Source organism: Eurypyga helias, unplaced genomic scaffold (assembly GCF_000690775.1).
Source record: "Eurypyga helias isolate BGI_N326 unplaced genomic scaffold, ASM69077v1 scaffold18739, whole genome shotgun sequence".
In the NCBI taxonomy this organism is placed as follows: domain Eukaryota; kingdom Metazoa; phylum Chordata; class Aves; order Eurypygiformes; family Eurypygidae; genus Eurypyga; species Eurypyga helias.
In genome coordinates, this window is record NW_010271614.1 from 105,604 (window position 1) to 125,966 (window position 20,363).

A 20,363-nucleotide genomic window follows, 5' to 3' on the forward strand; every position below is an offset into this window, starting at 1 on the left:
GATGGAGGTGTGTGTCCAGACTGCCTTGCCCTAATCCAGCATCAAGAAAGTGCAAATCAGTGTTTCCCCAGGGCTCCTATGCAGACCATGGAGGTGAGGAAGGTGTTTTGGATAAACCGTGTTTTCTGGGAACTGTAGTTAAGGAAAAAGTTGTCTTTTAGGGGGTTCACAGAGTCTTCAGATATCATTCTTCTGTCTGAGATTGTCTTCCAGTGGAAAGATCTGTCTAGCCCAGGTGAGGAAATGCCTCTGAAGCTCCCCCTGTCTCTGAGGGGCACAGTGGTTAGAAAGGAAGAAAGAAATTGTCCTCTGCAGCTTCCAGAGCAATAGCTGAAAGAAACCTCTGTGATCCCCAACCTCCACGCCATATTTGAGCAAGTCAGAAGACACGGGTAGCAATGGAACCCTCTCTGTGAAGATGACCTCTGCCCGTATCTTTCTTGCCAGAGCAAACAAGAGGTAGTCACTGGGCCATAAAACTGCATCCAACCCTGTCAACAGCCTTCCTGATACACAGCACTCCTTATTCTAGAGGAGAGCTCCTCCACTGGGATTGGGCTTTGCCTGCAGAAAGTTTGCTTACTGAAAGGTTGAGAAAGGATTTGGTAATTTTGAGAGGGTGGTGTGAGGACAACATGCATTAATGATGACCCTGAGGCTGAGGAGCAGAACGCCATTAGCCCATCAAAAAGAGAAGGCAATATGTAAGTGACAGTAACACAAGAGAAAAAACATTTTTTATTTCCCTAGTGGTAGTTTGCCATAACAGCTCCCTGCTATACTCCTCCTCCTTTTCTTCCAGGATTCTTTCTGTATATCTCAAGCCTGAAGGAAGATAAATATATAAGCATTCAAGAACTAAATTAGCACAATTTAAGACTTTTATTAGGAAGAGAAGAAAAAGACTGAAAAATTATGCACTGTTGTTAAGGTTTCCTGGAAAGTCTCTGTTTGTGTGTTTGTGTTTGTACCTACAATTTCTTTCAGAAATTAAAGTTCCATGCAAACCTCAGTGAAACCCGTAACTGCTACTGGAATAGAAGACTTGGCATTGGAGGGGTTCTGCTGTGCTGTAGCTCCAGTCTGCATTGCGGAAACAACACAGAAGGAGGGAACATTAGGTGTTTTCATATACAACATGCTGATGTAGCTGCATGGTTGCATATGTCTTACAGTCTTCACATACACAGCACATTCTTCCCATTCCTTCAGGAACTGGTAATAGGGGCAATATGCATGCAGTGTTGTTGATGACGATTCCAGTATACGACAACCACCAACCAACATTATGCTTTTTTCCTGAAGAACCCTTAATGATGGAGGGCTTTTCCAGACTGTATAGGAAATTTCTGCTTTAGCAGTCTGGCTATTTTCAGCTTCTGTTTTATTCACACATTCTTTGTCAGTATTAGCTCTTACCAGAGTCTGCTCTCACTAGAGAACTGAGGAGGACAATCTTACTAAGTTCCAAATTAGTCTGAACATTGTGGTAAGAAACTGTGGTGTGTGGCTTTTGGTTGGGGTTTTTTTTTTTTGGTTGGTTGGTTGGGTTTGTTTTTAAAATCAGAGATAAAGAAATGAAATGTTAGTGATTAAAACAGCACTCCACTGAGAGGCTGGGAGGAGAGCTCAGGGTGGAGGTAAGCTCTCTTGTTCATAGCGAGGAGAAGTGTCAAGTCCCCATGACACTGGCAATGGGTCTTCACAGTCCCTACGTGATCTGCCAGTCAGTCAGCATTTAAAACAATGCAGCACATGACTAGGAAGGGTTTACACTTCTTTGCCCGCCTTTTTTTTAAAGTTACACTTCAGAGGCTAAAATGATACTTTAAGGGCAAATATTTACTTTTCTTGTTTATTATTAGTGTCCTTATGCTTGTAAACTCAGACTGTCTGATGGGAGAAAGAGGCAATCCCATAGGACAGCATATCATACCAGAAACCAGGGGGAATTCTTCATTTTCAACATGCAGTAAGAATACAAGATGTATCATTTTTGCACTCTGTCAATTTTATTTTTTCCCCTTTTTTTTTTCTGACTTCCTAACCATTTTTTTCTAATTCGTAAAGTATGGAGGAATCCTGACTACTATGGTGAACTGTGATGGATAATGCCACGTGTCAGAGGGGAGCTGATCCCATTTCAGATGGGGAAACGTAGGCAGCTTATTGCTCAGCACAGCATAACTCGAAGTTTTTTGAATTTTTCTGTGAAGCTGTAGATAGAGAGATGCAGCTGCAGGGGCTTAGTGCTTCCTCTGATCAGGCACAAGCAGAAACCACTGAATGGAAAAGTGTGACCCTCTTCACCCATCTCATTTCTGGATGTTGTGAGACTCCGAAGGAAGGCGCAGGCCCCATGTGAGACAGTGCTGGCTGCAGCAGACAGTGGCTAGATAAAGGGAAAAGAGTCATCCACAGTGTTGTGAGGTACAGGAAAACACTGCATGCATCTCATCTGTCACACTGAGTTCTACAGAGTTTCAGAGTACTTCACGTCACATACCCCAGGAAGTCTGCCAAGGAGGGGGAGGAAAGGCTATGTGGGAGTACATAATCCTATGAGGATTTGTTGCATAGTTTTAGGGTGCTATTCTCACAAGTTATGCTTTATATTCCCCATAGAATTTGTTAACTCTGAAGTTGAATGGCAAGTTGGGTCTCAGTGTCAAGGGGTCTACCTGAGGCATTTTCCAGTATTTGATATTTCAGCAGTCAGGGCAAGAAGACATTCCAGATCTGAACCATGACTTTTCATGGCAATTTTCTGAAGGCATTTCAGCTTTATTACTGCAGGAAAACATCTTCAAAAGTTTCCTGATTTACTATTCTATCTTAAGAACAAAGGGAGACATTTATAGAAGATCAAACAGATAAAAATAGAAAGAAAAGACAGCAGATGCTGTTGATTTACTGAAGAATTCAGAACCTTACATTTAGTGGCTATATTGTTTGCTGATGCCACAGTTTTAGTGTTAATAACCTACACATATTATGAAGCTATTTTTATCTAGTTTCTTGTGACAAGTACAAACAGCTCAATTTTGAGTTGCTTGCTTTACGTTTTGTCATCAGAAACATTAATGGTGAAGTCTGAGGTTTATTCACCTCTTGGTTCACTTTCTTATCAGATGAGAGATGGGAAGGGGTCATATGCATGATACATCTCAGTATAATTCTTTAAGCCTTGGCACAGCACATTATTAACCAAAGACATGTTGCTTGCCCTGAACTTCAGTGTGCAATTATCCAAGCATTCACATAATGCATCTCTTCATTTGTTCAGGAGTCAGAACTCTCAGCCAGTAGAATTATTACTTCATATTGTTTTCTACCAGTAAAGGTTCAAATAGCTAAATTGCAAAATTAACTTCTGAACAGGGACCTGCCCCCTCTCTTTTTTCCCCTTCATTTCTCCACAGTGTTTCTCTAGGCTGTTAGAGCTGAATAAGGCTTAAACACTTTTTTTTCCTTTGTCTCTTTTGAGAACTGCCCAAATAGCTTATTGGTGTATGACAAAAACTGCATCCTCCTTGCCAGAGAGTGAGTGCTGCAGTGCTCTTTCCCCAGGAAAGAGGAGCTGAGTTTGATCATCCATAAGGACAGATATTTCACTGGGCAATTAGGGCTTCGTTTGCTTGATTCCTCCTGCTCAATTCTTTTTTCAGGGTACCTGTGTGTAGTTGGTTTTCCTGACAAACTGTGTCTGAAATGATCATGTTCTTTATTCATCCACCTCTTCCTAATGGGAACTTCGTATTTTCAACCAAATGTGACTCAAGGCTTCAAGATCCTGGAGGCATTGAATTTATATGTTTTTCATAGTGACAGATGATCAAATGCAGGAAAGATGGACTGCTGGCTCTCCAGCTGGCAGAAGGGAGCTCAGTCCTTATTAGGTGCTGGAGAATTTCCCCACGCTCCCACCCGGTGCGCTTGCCCCTGTCAGAAGCTGCGACAACTGCACAGGATACAGGTCCTGATAGATTCAGTACTAACCAGAAGTATGAAGGTCATTTGAATGGCACTCCTTTTTGACCATGATAACGGAGATTTATTTTTTTCCCCACTTGTTGCAAGCAAACAATGTGGCCTAAACATTAACTACTAAGTGGAATTCATCTTTTGGAGCTGAGGTGTGGATCTGCCGGTGCTCATTCACTCACTCTAGAATCAACTCTCCTTCATTTAAGGCAACAGGAGCTTTGAACAATCAGACTGGCAAAGAGTTAGCTCCACAGTGCACATCCTAATGTGATTATACCCTCCCCTGTGCAGCACTAGATTGATTCAGATCGGTGTCAAGATGAATGAGAACCAGACTTCTAATAGGTGTTTGTCCTACCTTTTGTATTGCTGTACCTTCCTCCTCCATTTCTTCACTGATTCTTAGAAAAGACATTTCTTCTAGTCTGTGTATGATACAGTAAATTATTAGTAGTAATGTATTAGCAGGGCACTAAGGTCTGTTAGACCGAGTTAACCTCTTTGCCTATCAACCGCAGCAAGCGGAAAAGGGTAGTTCTTCAGTCTAAATTACCTGCAGCACCCTTTACTTGAGGACATGAAAGTTACTTCCTTTACTGGTTTTTTTTCTCAGGAAAGTAGAATTCATCTCTTTTTCCCTCTGACCTCGGTAACGTCTTTGCTCCTGGGAAGAGAGAAAAAGCAGAAAGTTTCTCCTCATAGTTGTGTTTTCCCTCTTTTTGTGTCCTCTCTGTGGATGATACAGTAATATACTAACCCTGTGTTATATCCCGTGTCAACTCTCAGTCACATAGCATTAATTCTTTCTTACAAAATCGACTCACAGATTGCAAGTTAAGCCATCACGCAGCTTTACATCCCAGGGAGGACTAGGAATAGCATGCTTTTTGTTTACTGTGTTAAGAATAGTTTTTCTTTTACTTCCTTTTTTAAATAAATGAGAAGCCACCTTGGAATAGTAGTCACTTTGGTGCTCTAATGATCGTTAATATTGGAGAAAGAACCTGTGTCACTTCATCTTCAGGGCCAGGCTGGACGAGGCTTTGAGCAACCTGGTCTAGTGGAAGGTGTCCCTGCCCATGGCAGGGGGGTTGGAACTGGATGAGCTTTAAGGTCCCTTCCAACCCTAACCATTCTAGGATTCTATGATTCTGTGATCTTGCTAAAATGTATTTTACCTCTGTGATAATATTAATTAGTACTTTCTACTAGCTGTGGCTTAGCTTCCGAGTGAAATTGTGTGTAAACGAAAATGTAGCCTACTGGATTAGGTGCGCAGCATTACTATTAAGCTGTGAGTCATCTTGTCACATCTGAGGGAGGATCTTTTTTCAGCGCTGGTTTCCTATCACTCCACTCACCTGCAGTTTTGAGGACGCACTATTAAACGGTCTGTTGGTCAGGCAAGACACTTGTACCGCTCTGCAGCTATTCAGGGCTGATTCAGTCAGCCATAGGACACATGCTCACGACAATTTACCGCTTTCTGCTCGGTCGCAGGGAATACGCAGCCAGCTGTTGGCGCTGCCCCTGAATACACAGAAACATGTTCTTTAAAATTCTATTTGTCTCCATACAGAAGCTGCATGCTCTATTTAAATCCTTTTATTTTCACTTGGCTCCATATGATCAAATAGATACAGGATGTGGCCTTCATACACCACAAGATAAAGGATTCATCAGAGCGTGAAGAACCTTCCTAGCCGCATCTTGTTAAAACAGCGTGTGTGCGCGCATGCCTCGGTTGCGTAACTGTCCCCGATGCGCGGCGTCGCTGCATGCTGCTGGCCTGCCAGCCGCCACTGACACAGCCAGGTTTACACCCTGTTTACGGCCTCACTTGGAGCACAGGGTTACATCCATCCAAGGAACAAATTCGGTCGACGGAATTAGTGATGTAGCTGTAACAAAGGTGCTTACAGGGCCTTCAGAGGTGGATGATAACGTTCAGAAATAACTGGCATTGGCATCGTGTTGCTTTTGAATGAGACCTACAGATGTAATGGCTTTATTTAATTTCCATGGCTCCTACAGGGCAGGTGAAGCTGCGAGGTTTGAATCCTTATCATCACATGCTGAGAAACAACCAAAGATGAATTAAATTGAGAGGGTTTAATCATGTAAAGTTGCATAAATTTAACTCTTATGCAAAAGCCAAGAACTGAGGCACAAACACAACTTATAACTCCAACCACAGTCTGAACAGGTGTCTTCATAATATATATATGTCGAAGTATCAGGCCAGTAATTCACATGTGTGGATAAACACAGCTTCCCTTTGCCTTCATGCTCCCAGGGAAACAAAACGGTGTTATGCTTTAGCTAATTAGATGTAATTTATTCTGTGAGCAAACTGATCATGGAGTTCATGAAAGAGATACATGGATATTTACTTTCATGGTTTTTTTCTTCCACAGAATGATATCACGCCATTACATGTTGCATCGAAGAGGGGAAATGCAAATATGGTCAAACTCCTACTTGATCGAGGAGCTAAAATTGATGCCAAAACAAGGGTAAGCTTAAATGTGAATGCTGTCTGTGACTGTGTGGAATTCTTGACTCTGACCTGTTAGTTGCTGTACAGCTTAAATCATTCACTTTCCTGGCAGGCTACCAGAGCTGCACTGCATTTCTTTTTTACGAAACGGTTGCAGTAGGATGCTAACGATTTCCATCTCTTGAAGCAGTGTGTGAAACACAGTGTATGGCAAAGCTCAGAACCAGCAATCTTCCATGTTCTCTGTGGAGCATTTAATTAGGAGCTGCTTCTAGCTACTTGGGGGTACAGGTGAACCTACAGGAAAATACTAAAAGGCAAGAATTCAATTCAGATATTTCTGAATTTGGATGCTAAAAGAGTAACTTTGAACCTCAGCGTGTTTGCCTTTCATTATCCACAGGGCAGTGTCACAGAGCCCGCTGCTGCTGCTGAGTCTCATGCAGCTCAGCCCCTGTCTGGCTGGGTGCTTAGCTGCGGGCTTGGATTTGTCAGGAAATGTGTCGGGCACAGGGATGGTTTCCATCAGGTGGACACCTGACTTGAGTTGCTGAGTGACTTAGATGTAACCATATGCATTGACCTTTGGAGTGCTGCAGTTAAAACCTAGTTAAACCGGTTTAGACATATAGGTGTGCTTACACAGTAGCAAAAAGAGAAGGAAAAAGTTGCAATGTTTGGAATTAAACCTAGAACTAGTGGTGCTGTGAGCTCCCATGGCAGTCCTTGCCTCAAGCCCTTGTGCACGTGAAGTAACCTTCAGGAGCTGTGACTGTAACTTTTTGTTAATTGCCATTTTCTTGAAATATCACCTATCCATCTTCCATTTTTAATTATTCTCAAAAACTTCCACCGTTTTTAATTATTCTCTAAAATTTCCACCAGAAACATTCTAAACAAAGCTAAGGTATAACCCAAGAATCTTTTTTTTCTGCAGTGGTTATTGTATCTAGAGGTTTCTGTTTTTCCAGGTTTCCAATGTTTCAGCAGTCTCTGAGATTTCCTGCAGTGCTTGTTGAGGCACATTTGTATTTTTTTATTTCTGTAGCAAATTCAGAAACTGGGTCAATTTATTTTCTCATCTCTTCACTCTCTCCACATGTTCTTCTTTAGCTCTTCTTCCATTTTACCTTTAGAAGTCACTCATAATTTCTTTGAAAATGTTTCTATTTTTTTTCTAATTGGGGAATATGAAAGAGAGGACTTTTCATGGGGAACATGAACAGTGGGTATAACTTCTGGACTAAAATACCAGCCTCCTACATGCTGCATGCGGGCTGCCAGGCTGAGAGGCGTGGGCCTACCATGTGATGGGGAGAGCCACATTTTGGTGATGTGGCAGATGTGCATTTGGTCAGAGCAGGGAGGAAAGGAAGTGGCAAGGGACTTTTTGCTTCCTCTCTGCAAGTATTTATCTGGCCTATGGCAGCCAAAACGTTAGGGATCACCACTTTAAATGGTTGGAATACAGCTTGGTCTTTTTCTTTTTGTTAAGAAAATGCATGATCTGCTTCATTTTCTGTATCACAGGCTCCAGGGTCAGACATTAGGATAATTTATGTAACTAAAAGTACAGGCTGGGACGGAAACAGAATCCAGGAAAAAGGCAGAAGCATTAACAGCTTGTGAGTCTGACAGAGCTTCCCAGTGAGGCAAAAGGCAAGGGATGAGTGTGGTTCACGAAGTGGTGGTTTGTTTTTTCTGGCTTCCCCCAGAGAATGCCTGTTTCCCCAAACAGCCATCCTCTCCATAAATCAGAAGGGATTTGCATAACTTCTCCTGCTTGTTGTGCTTGTACGTGTGTCACTCATCATTGCGCTTCTCCGGCATTACCAGAGGCATCGTTTTCTGGCAGTTAGTGACTAAGTGGAAGTTTTGCTCCTGGCTGCACTGACTCATCCTGGCAAGGATTTACCAGCCTGTGGCCTGGGTGGTGTGTGCCTCTGCCAAGGAGGCTCCCTGAACTGAGCAGACAGCTGCGTGGTCAAGAAAAGGGAAAAGCAGCACTGGAGTACATCCGAAAAGATGTACAAATCAACAGGAGAAGCAATAGAAGGCTGGGAGTAATGTGCTAGAGGAAAAAAGGACATTGTTCCAGGAGTGTCTGCCTAGTTCTCATATCCAATAGCAAAGATTAATTGCTGTGAGCTGTTATAACATATGTTCCTGCTAAACATCTTTGTCATTTCTACCTGACCTAATGTTGTTTTCCAAGGTAGAACAACTGAGATATGTCAAGTTTGCATTCATTGCATTTTTTTAAAGCGCTATTCTTTTTTAAATGTCGCAGACATAGAATGGCCTTACGCAAATACAGGAGGACAAAAGCTTCAGTCATGTCCTTTTGTAACAGCATCAGCACTCCTGAATGTATTGAAAGGCAAATAGCAGCCAAGGCTGTCTTTTCTGATACATGTATTAAGTCATGCCTATCAGCTGGATGCCCAGAGCCCAGCTTTGTGATGTGGGAGGGGCAAGTGCTGAATGTACACCCAACTTGATAAACAGATGGGACTTGCATGTGAAAATAAGTGAGGCTCCTATTGCCAGATTTATAAATGTGAGTGGCCTCTTTTTCTTTTCTTCTTTCCTTTTTTTTTTTTAAACGGAGTTTTTAAAGAGATGAGCATAATTTTTGTTTGTTTGTTTGTTTATTGTAGAATCATGGAATGGTTTGGGTTGGAAGGGACCTTAAAGCTCATCTAGTTCCACCCCCCCTGCCATGGGCAGGGACACCTTCCACTAGACCAGGGTGCTCAAAGCCTCATCCAGCCTGGCCTTGAACACTTCCAGGGATGGGGCATCCACAGCTTCCCTGGGCAACCTGTCCCAGTGCCTCATCACTCTCACCCTGAGGGATTTCTACCTGATATCCAATATAAATCTACTTTTTTTCAATTTAAACCCATTACCCCTTGTCCTGTCACTACAGGCTCTTGTAAAAAGTCCCCCCCAGCTTCCTTGTAGCCCCTTCAGGTACTGGAAGGTGCTATAAGGTCTCCCTGGAGCCTTCTCTTCTCCAGGCTGAACAAGCCCAACTCTCTCAGCCTGTCCCCATAGCAGAGGGGCTCCAGCCCTCGGAGCATCTTCGTGGCCTCCTCTGGACTCGTTCCAGCTGGTCCCTGTCCTTATTATGTTGAGGGCTCCACAGCTGGATGGAAAACTGCAGGTAGGGGCTCACGAGTTGCGGGAGAGAATAACCTCCTTCAACCTGCTGGTCATGCTTGTTTAAAATTGTTTTTTTCTTGGACACTAAGATATTATTTAACACATTTGATGCAAATGTTGTTACAGAACACAAAATACCTCCATAAAGGTGAATGGCAAAAGGTTCTGAACACTTATGAAATGACAAAGATTCTTGAAAATTACTTGTTTCATTCGCTCAGGGGCAGAAATTCCTAAGCCTTTGTTTCCTAAGCCTTTATCAGGTCTGTAATTCACCTTTGAATGATATGCAGAAGATACTGTTTTGTGTTGTTGACCCGCTAGCAGGGCCAGGATTTGCTAGTCTGACTCTTAGATGGGACAGATTTAGCTATTCAGCTGTCTTTTTGTGATGTGTTCCTGCTATCCATTCTCTGTATGGGGTATTAGAAATATGCTCCATGCAATGTCTATTTTTATTTTTCACAAACATACTCATTTTATAGATAAATTCACATGAAGTTTTTCCTGAGCATTAAATAAGTTTTGTTTCTTAGTCATTTCCATGAGCATTTGCTTTTGCTGCTGGCAGATGGTGCTGGAAACTGCAGTGCTGAAGTACTGCACAAAAGGTTAATGGGAAGGGCTAAACCCTTATCCTGTTTAAATTATTCTAAAAGTCCTCCGTGGGCTCCCATTTTCTCTATATTCATTAGGGCTGGGATTTGATGAGCACTGTAAATATTGTTACACACCTGCAACTGTAGTTAGGAGTTCAGATAACATATGGGCATGTGAGATTATTTCCAAAAATTATTTTACAAGTATTTTGAGGCTCAGCCTTTTTTTTTCTTTTAGTCCATGCTTATGTTGCATTGTTTATTTTAACCAGCTGTTTATCTTCTCTCTGTCCTTTTTTTTTATATGAGATGTCTAGCAGCTGGTACTTGGGGCTTTGTACTGAATTCTTAAGGATACTTCTCAAGAACTTCGTGCTGCTTTTGTCCATCCAGGGTGGCTTTTATCATTCAGGTTTTTAACTTACATTCTAAGCAAAGACCTATTAGTGCCTCATATGGCATGTTTGTGGAATGTTGCCCTAATTATTTTTTCCTCTGTCTTCCAGAAAAGACTTACAAACAAAGTTTAATTAGAGAGGTTGATTAAATTAGCTTGATTTGCTTTGGCTGTCTAATACTGTATAGGCCAAAATGAATTTGTGTCTGAAGCAGGCAGCAAGCATGTTTTAGCCTGGATTAACAATAAGTGTTTATAATCTTGATTCTACTGATTTTGCAGCTAAGTAACAGGCCAACACTCTTATCTGCATGAAAACATGTGGGATATGCTCTTTTAAGATGCATCAGATCATGCATAAGCTGCTCTAGAAAAGCTGTATGTATTACGATATAAAGTAACCACAAGGATAACACTGATTTGGCACTGGAAGTGCATTTCACATGTGTAGGAAGAGCAAACCTCATGTGTTGCCCTGTTGTAGAGAAGGGGCAGTTTGCAGCAGCACTAATGAAATGAAGAATTCGGGAGACTTAGAGCATGGAGGGATGGTGAGATACACCCTGCTAGGCTGAAGCACCCGCACAGAGGCTCACTAGGCAGGGATGGGGATGGTAAACCCTAGAGGCAGCAGTAATTGCTCCCCTGGGGAAGCACACCTCCTGTCTCTGCCTCAAGGGAGTGGGATGCCTGGCACACTCTTGATGAGGCCATGGACCGGCTCTGGGATTTGGCTCAAAGTCTGACAAGTTTTTGCTGAATATTTGCATCAGTTTTTACTGGGTGCTTAATTTCATCACTCACAGACTGGGTTAGAAGCTGATGGTCGAGAGTTACAGTACTGAGGCTGCCCTGTATTTGGGGTACAGCCTAGAGGGTCCCACTCTGCAAGGGAAACCTGAGATGGGCATTGACAGAGAAGAGAGGAAGCTGAGGAGCACAGGAAGGCTGGTCTGTGCTTACCCATGCTGCAGCAGGGAGGCTCAACTGTCTGCACCATCTTCTGCTAACCTCAAGGCAATAATGACCCCAGCGTAGCAAAAGCAGGGAGCTACATGGGTACCTGAGTCTCAGCAGGGACCAGAAATACTGCTCAGATCTCATTTATTTGGGCTGGGGTGTATGTGCTGTTTGAAATAAAAAATAAAGAAAGAGCAGCAGCCCCAGGATGGGTGTGCAGTGCTTATGGGAAGCTTGTGCCAAGCAGAACTCTTCCTATTGTCTTCCTGGCTTTGCTGGAGCTGCTCTTAGGCTCTCTGGAGGGATAGATAATACAGATGATATGATTTACCATGTCAGCGCATACTTAGAGAGTCCTTAATCTGCAGATTATTGTCATAATCGTTTGTAATGGTTTTTCTGAGCCATTGCAGGCTATCATATTAAGGCAAGTTTGCTTCTAATACATGTAATATATTTTACGCTTCACACAGTATAGTCTATATGGACAGTAAATAAGCAACTAGAAAGTCTCTTGACAAAATCAGTGAAGTCTTACTGAGTTCAGAGCAGTCTCTTAACCTCAGATTCTCTTTTTTTAAACAAAATCTGAGTGATCTGTGTCTCAGATTGCCTCTGCACATTGCTTCACGACTTCTAGTGCCATATAGCCATTAACCAAGCCAGGTGAATAGATGGTGTCTTTTTGGAATACAGAAAATTTGCTCCTTCCAGTGGGAGTCATGACATCATCTTACCAGTAGCTACAGGTCAGCTCTCCCAACAAGCACTGCATTGTAACCTTGCATCACGCTGGGTGATGCACCTGGCTGTGGTGGCTGCTGTGTGGACTACAGCGAGCTACAGACTACGACTGCCTTCTGCCTCCTGAGGCACCTCGTCAGCCGCAGGCATGAGCTGAGCAGGCCTGGGCAACACTGAGAGGGTTGGGACACTGCCCCAGGGAGCACTGCAGGCGTTTTTAAAAGCAGTCTAGCCCATGCAGATGATCCAGTGTGGCTCATTCTCTGTGAGCTTGGTATGTACTGTCCATGGGATGTTTGTGAAGTGGGTTGCAGGGGGGCCAAGAAATCTGGAAAATGTTCCCTAACTCAGTTTTGTGCCTGATGTCCTTGAGTATCTTTCTTTGATGTGCCTGGAGAATATGATAATTATAGGGAGTAAAAAGAATGAACAATCTAGTGTACATGATCTTCATCTCCTGCCTACCGGTCTCTAGTTAGCTGGCCTTGCCGGGTTTTATTTTCATTCCCATACATGTGGTTTTTCCGTGCGGGTGATATTTTTATGTTAGTTGTTTGTGTTCTGCTTAGTACTTGATATACCTTTGCCTGTCAAAACTACTGGAATGGGAAATATGCATTACTTTTTAAAGCACTTGTAAAGCTACAGCACAACATCTGCAACTCAGCTGATAAACGTACCACTCATGGGGTTTGGTATCTTTTATCTTTACCCACGTGTTTTGAGCAATACATCTTTATTTTGTGCTGTAGCATTTTAACAAGATGTCCTTCCCTGTACTTCAGGGGCTGAAATAAGAGAAGGAAGCAGAAATGACAATGGCATCAGCTCCACAGATGCCAGTAAGATCATCGTGAACCAAACTATGTTCATCTTGCATGAACAAATGGCTCCCTGAGTCCTGATCGAGTTAAGTCGGAACCAAAATATTTTCATTTACATCAAAAACATATGCCTTACTTTAAGTGAAGAACATGCACGAAGGGAACCATACAAGTTTTAAATGAGACTAGCAGGAAAAGTTAATCACAACAATTTGTCTGCTATCCTTCATAGGCTTATTAGGAGAGGGAAGGTAGAAGCAGGACAGCGTAAAGCTCTCCAAATCACTACCTCCCTCTCCACAGCTGCCCTCTCCATTTTGCAAGCCTTAAGCTGATGTTCTAGTAGTGTGTGATGGTTTAGGAGAAAGAATATTGTAATTATGCATGGAAAATATGTCTGAGGAGGTATCTTAATAGTACTTGCTACCATACAGAGACAGACAGAGAGGGAGTGCATGTGCATGAATTAGCGAGCACAGGATGTGCGAGAGGAATTTTAGATAACCCTTTTCATAAAAATGATGTGACATGTGTATTTTAAACAATATACCACGTGTTATTAAGAGTGCGGGAAAACACTGGAAAAAGGCCCTTTATGACTTGTATTTGGAAAGTTAATAAATATTTATATTTCTTCTCCATTAGTTTCAATCTTTCTTATAAAGACTGCTCTTTTGACTTATTTAGTGAAAATACAGTATTGTTCCCATGTGACAGTATCGCCTGCATATTTGTTTTGCTTGTAACAAATCAAATGTTTGCTCTTACTGATTTTGGTTCATTGTTCTCGAAATGGTGACATTACTATGCGTAACAAGCACTGCGTCATACAGCACTGAAAGACTCCGTGTGACTTTACACAATTACTCAAGCCATGTGTGCTACCTGTCATCATGGCACTGGTGTGCAGCAGTTTCTTGAGCACTGTAAACAAGGTACAGGTCAAAGAATAATCACATCAATTTGCACTAACTCTGCTAAAGTTAAAAAGAATCTTCCTCTCATTTGAGGAATGTATTTCTACTATGATGTGTCTGTTACTCAGCAAGCTATTCTAAAAGAGGTATTGAGAGTACGCCTTGCCTCTAGACCAGTCATTCAGCTGGAAGTCACACAAGGATGATGTACGCAATAGGAGACAGAAGTTAACCCAAGACTTTTACCTCGTGGGATTAAGATTGGTGTTGTTATCTGCTATACACCTGTCAAAACCAGTGTGAGAAAAACCATCAAACTGAACAGGAAATATTTTTATTGTATTTTTTCTCTCACACAAAAGGACTGTCCACCGAGTTTGACGCATACTGACGAATGAAAGACCCAGCTTCCTCAAGGGCGTGCAGGCAGAAAGCACCTGAAGTGCAATCTCATCTTGTTCTCCTGCGTGCATTTACCACTTTTACCGCATGTACGGCGAGGGGCTGGAAGTAGCCCACTGCATGAGCACCAATTGGATATGGCTGGTTACGTGTTTAGAGAATCAGTCAAAATGTACTCTGTCCATTTGAATAGACAGGTTCAGCTGTTCAGTTGTGTAAGAGCAGCATCCTGCAGGGATTCATTAGTTTCTTGGGCTGTGGTAGGTCTTTATAAAACCACACAAGATTTTACTGTGTCTGAAACTGATCGATTATAATGCTTGTGTCCCACAGGATGGGTTGACCCCCCTCCACTGTGGAGCAAGAAGTGGCCATGAACAGGTTGTAGAAATGCTGCTGGATCGTGGTGCCCCTATTCTTTCCAAAACCAAGGTAACTGGTACTGTTTTCAGCTGGGATAACCACTGAACCTTTTTTTTTCTTTTTTTTATGTAATTCTGCGTGTCTCATATATTTAAGTGTTTGACAATAACTTTCCTATTTCATAGCTATTTAAAGTAACTGTGTGGGAGATCTCAAAAGTGAACACTGTATGTAGCACATGTCTGCATGTGTAAAATGTGTTAAATTGAGATACACAAGAAAAGGTTTCTGTGCCAACCAAAAAGGCTGTATGGTAACCCTATCCCTCAGGATTTCAGTAGTTGAAAATTTCTGTGTCTATCCTGGAATAAATACATGGCGGTTACAATGTATCTTCAGCTTGCACCAAATTACCCTAAGGGTAAAGAGAGATAAGAGATAAAAATAGAGCAATGTCTCTTTGCAGAGACAGCTCATATTTCCTTAGGACTTAGCCTGATTACCAGTTTCCCCACTTTCTATCTCTCTACAGTTTATCGTGCGAAATCCTTCATGGGAATTTCCAATCACCTGTGCCAGGGCGCACAGATTGCTTTAGACCCAAGGGGTGGCATCAAAGCACGCACTTGCCAGGACGCTTGTCGTGGTGGTCTCTGCTGTGCTGTTATTGCTGATCTTAAATGGCAGCCTGCTTTGTAGCACCACTGCAACCCATGAGTTTCCCATGCAGGCTTGACTTCTGGGCTGTGCGGTTTGTTGAGGTCTTGCCCATGATAACTTTCCGCTATGTTTTTCCTCTCAGTCTGTAAGCCACATACTTCCAACAGCACTTCTTGTTTCCTTCTGTTATTCTTTTCTCTTTTGTCATCCTGTCCTGTTCTGTCTCAGTGCCTTTCTATATTCTGCTTTTCTCCTCCCTCTCCTCTCTTTTTTTTTTCCCACTTACTGGATTATATTTAGCATTTGTCTGGGGAGGTTGGCACCAGCTTTCCTCCGCTCAGTGAGTCACTGGCAAGTGCTGTCATGGGTAATCTGACAGACAGGATCCACCCATCCTTTGCATGTGGAGTTTCCGTGGGCTCCCACAGCCCTGACTTGCAAACTTCATGAGCAGGGGGAGACAGCCAGAGGCTGTCCAGGAGTCCCCCAGGACATGTCTCCACACCACTGCCACTCGGAGCCTAGAGCTCATACTCCAGGGAGTAAGGATCTTCCACACTCTGGTAGATAATGAATTACTTAAAAACGTAAGCCCCATTGCTTTGGTTTCCACCATCATAAATGAGAACCTCTCCTGAGGAGCAGTACTTGTTTGCCACATGGGTTTTGTACTGTCAGGTGTTATCCTTAAGCTTAACCTGCTGTTCAAGGCCTGTGGGGTTTGAGTTTGTTGTTCTTCCTGAGGAGAGTCACACAGCCTGGCCCCCAGAATTCACTAGCCAAAATCAGGCAGATGAGAACATGGGATATGGTGGTTTTGAAATAGCCCAAGGCTGACATACACACTTTGGACATTGACCTGCGGAGGCTTATGTAAACTCCTCCAGCAAAATGGGAGTTCCCCTCTGGAAGAGAGAAAACTTTGCGATGTGTTAAAAAGCAAAGAGAAGAAAGCACAGAGCTTCCTGAGTTTCCCTCTGATGTGTTAATCCTGCTGTTTTCGGTAGGTAAGCTGAGAAGTAGCGGTACCTCTGAATGACATTAATGAAGCCGTTCAGTTGGCACTAAACTACAGTACTGTCCTCTGCAAAAATAAGTGGTTCCGTTCCCTTCAAATTAAGTCACGTACTATTGGAAATAGGACACATCTTTGAAAGAATTTGAACTTCACAAAGTTTTCTCGTTGTATAAAACTCTTGCAGGAGAATAACGGGACTGCAATTCGATAGCTGTGTTCTGCTTGCACTTGTTTAGCGTAGTACTGTTCCTTCTTCACACTGGAATAACCTTAGATGTATTTTTGGGGGAGGCAATAATCTAATGGATATCTGGGGTTTTCTACAAGCAAAAGGAAACCTGAATTCTGGTCCTGAGTAAGCCAACAACTTTCTGTGTGAGCAATGACACCTCTGTTTATCAATTTCCATCTTTTTTAAATTACTGGTTTTCTAAGTTTGTGTGGCTCTTTTCCTTTTTTTCTACACACACACACACAGACACACACTTTCCTTGATTAAAGTCCTTTGACATAGCTATGTACCACTGGTATTTTTATGTTTGCCTAGTCAGGCACTTGATACTCTATTTCATCTCTGTGGTCCTCTTCTCATTTATTTTTTTTTAAGGTATCATGTAACTATCCACATCTTTGATTAATCCTGAACTTCTTCACCTTTTAATGCTTTCTTGGCAATCTTCATAAAACCAGTAATACAACAGTGTTTGTACAGTGCCTCCACATTGAAGAACTAAATAACTTTTTACACCCATTTGTGGATTATCTCTCACAGCATGGATATGGGACAGGAGAACATTGTTATATGTTATATTTTTGTGTTAAAAGTGGGAAGACAAAGGCATTAAAATATTAAATTACTTGTGCAAGTTTGCAGAGTATCTTCTTCTGCAACAGAATTAAGATCTAGCCTTGTTCAGTTCATAACAAAAGACAACATTCCAATGACATTTTGTCTTCATCAACTTCTATAGCATCCAGTCTTGTCTCTTGCTCTTTTGTGTAAATTCTGGCTAGTTCCTACACTTTTCTCATCCACAACAAATTTTTGTCAAGTATCTTGCCGATTTTCCCAATTTGATGTGTGGTTGCTCTGCTTCTTCCCTTCTTTTCCATCAACGTCAGCCTCTTTACAGATTCACAGAGTGGTAGGGGTTGGAAGTGACCTCTAGAGATCATCTAGTTCAACCCCCCTGCCAGAGCAGGGTCACCTACAGTACACTTTTATACAAGTCTCTCCTGTGACGGAGTCCCATATCATCTTCTCAATTTCTTATTCCATTAATTAATACAGTTTATTGGCTGTTGTTGTTAAGAATGACACTTTTTGCCTGAAGGTTCTGTCTTATAAAAATAGAACAGAACAGTGTATGAAGTTTCATGTTATTTTTACTATCACTTAAAACCCTCCTCAGTTACAGACTGCTATCAGGAGGGCTTGGTGATGGAGGGAAATTGCTCTCTTTTTTAATTCTATTGTTTAACTACACTAGAAGACAGTGGAAAACATTTAAAATGCGTTGCTAGTATCAAGCTGCCATACAGATAATTGCTGTAGCAGCCTTTGGGAATGGGAGAGAGGCTTATCCAAACCAACGTAGATCACGAGTGAGATACCCATGAGATAATCTTACTTCAAAGATGTAGCTGTGTCCAAGAATGCCTGCTTCTCAGCACTGACTGTGAAGTGCTTTCAAGTTCGGACAGTGTTAGTCTGTTTGCTTTCACCTTCCTTCTTCCGTGTCACTTCTAAAAATCATTTCGCTGCGTGTTTCCACCTTTATTTTGAATGTTTGTCATTAGTGTTATGATACGGGCATGGGAAAGGAGAAGAAAGAAATCATCTGTTTCACAAAGCCTGCGATTTCGGCTGGTTTCATGTTGCTACTTTGCCTTTGCTAATGGCGGTCACATGAGGGCACTACATCTGTGAGCAAGAGTTTCAGTTTCTTCATGATGGCTAACACTGGTGCTGTCAGTCATTTGTAGATTATGTACTATTATGTGGTACCAGAATAGCTCCTGCACTTGAATCTAATGATGGCATTAGAAGGACTAAGTAAAACCAAAAAAGAATACAAATGGAAGAAGGTGTCTTGAGGTTTTTCTGAGGAACTCATGTACTTCTGCTGACAAGCCGTCTTTCATTCTGGCATGATTTTTAATCTTTTTTTATCTAATAGGGCCAATCCTTTAAAGTTCTGAGCGTTATTTCTCTTGTGTTTTCCTCTGAAAATGCAATAAATGTTGGCAGCTTGTTGATTAACTATCGTAAGCAGTGCAAGAAACAATTCTTGGTACGGGTTTTGGTCCTAATCACGAATCTCTCTCGGGTGTTTCCCTGAGGGAACAGAGCACTAACTGCCGCTGGCAGGTCGTGTCATGGTTTCCTCATTCAGATTTTTTTAGCCCGGTTGCATCTGAGACTTTTGCTGTCATACCAGCGTTGGTTGGGAAGAATGGTCTCCTCAGGCGTGTAACGTGGCGTAAGGTGTGTGTGCAACCCAGATTCAGGAAAACACTAGCGGGGGGATGCGGGAAGGTTGCAGTGATTACTGAGTGATGCTCTGACCTGCTCTCTCACGCCTGGTATATGCAGGCTGCATTAGAATGGTGACTTTAATGCAGCTCTTGGAAATAACAAGTGTTAGAAGTCACAAAGTTCTGTTCTTCGTTTAACTCATTTAACTCGGGCAATTTATCTGAGCTATGCTGGCTGAAATGAGGTATGTTTAGAGCATTGCCAGGAGGATGGTATGAGTGGTTTTTTTAAGGTAAAGCCTCCTACAAACACTAACCAAACAAGCTGCAAATTTCACGTGGCTTTTGCCAGAGTAAGAACTCTTGGTGTTACTGAACATGTTATGTGTACTTTGGGTGCTCTCTGGGCTTGTAAAATTCTTCATACAACAAATGCTCTAAGAAGCATTTGGCAGAGGAGTTTCATTTCTCTGAGCATCTTATAACCCAGCAGTGTTGGGTCTTTTCGTTCACAGAATGGTTTGTCTCCATTGCACATGGCGACACAAGGGGATCATCTCAACTGTGTTCAGCTTCTGATTCAGCACAACGTGCCTGTAGATGACGTCACCAATGACTATCTGACTGCGCTGCATGTTGCCGCCCACTGTGGCCACTACAAAGTCGCCAAGGTTCTCTTGGACAAGAAAGCTAATCCTAATGCCAAAGCACTGGTGAGTACACAGCGGGTTACTATTCACGGCTAAACGTTCCTTCAAAGCTGCAGTGAGACTTGTTTCAGAGTTATTTTCTGCCTGCTGCTGACTGACAGTGAGGATGTGTCGTATTGCTGCAGCCCAAGAGAGGATGCTCAAGGTTCAGCGTGTTAATAACGTAGCATGCAATCACAGCAGACCTTTGCTTAAGGATGGTCAACAGTTACTTACAAATTTCTCGTGTAACTAGAGCACTTTTGCCTCCTGCTAGCTTCTTATGTTTCTGAATAGATGAAGCAGCTGCAGACGTAACTGCTGTAGTTTTTGGTATAGAGAGAATTCTCATTTTCAAAATGTTTGTAAAGAGAAAATAATCAGCAACACTTAAAACTGAGAGATTTCTTATCAGCTCTCAAAGTTGTGAAACAGTAAAAAGTAGGAATGAGTTACATAATGACTATTTGTGGTATTTTATAATTATTTCAATGGAGTCATATGCCTTTCTACTTTAAAAACAACCACAGCAACAAAATCTGTTAGTGTAATTAAACTGCATACAAACTGAGTACATTAATGTATTTTGTTCAAAATTATACATGCAATCTGTTATTTTTAAAATGTCTTTTGGATTTGTTCTTCAAGAACTATTCC

General features: G+C 42.1%; 1 protein-coding gene across 1 annotated transcript in view; it reads left to right on the forward strand.

The window, feature by feature from the left end:
* The window catches only part of LOC104515047 (ankyrin-3-like), a gene marked incomplete at both ends in the record, with an annotated part of 70,083 nt that overhangs the window by 16,913 nt on the left and 32,807 nt on the right, over window positions 1–20,363 (forward strand). Inside the window, 3 exons of the mRNA XM_010158881.1 lie at window positions 6,405–6,503; window positions 14,832–14,930; window positions 19,533–19,730. Of these exons, the coding sequence (XP_010157183.1) occupies window positions 6,405–6,503; window positions 14,832–14,930; window positions 19,533–19,730 (396 nt within the window). The remainder of the gene's footprint in view (window positions 1–6,404; window positions 6,504–14,831; window positions 14,931–19,532; window positions 19,731–20,363) is intronic.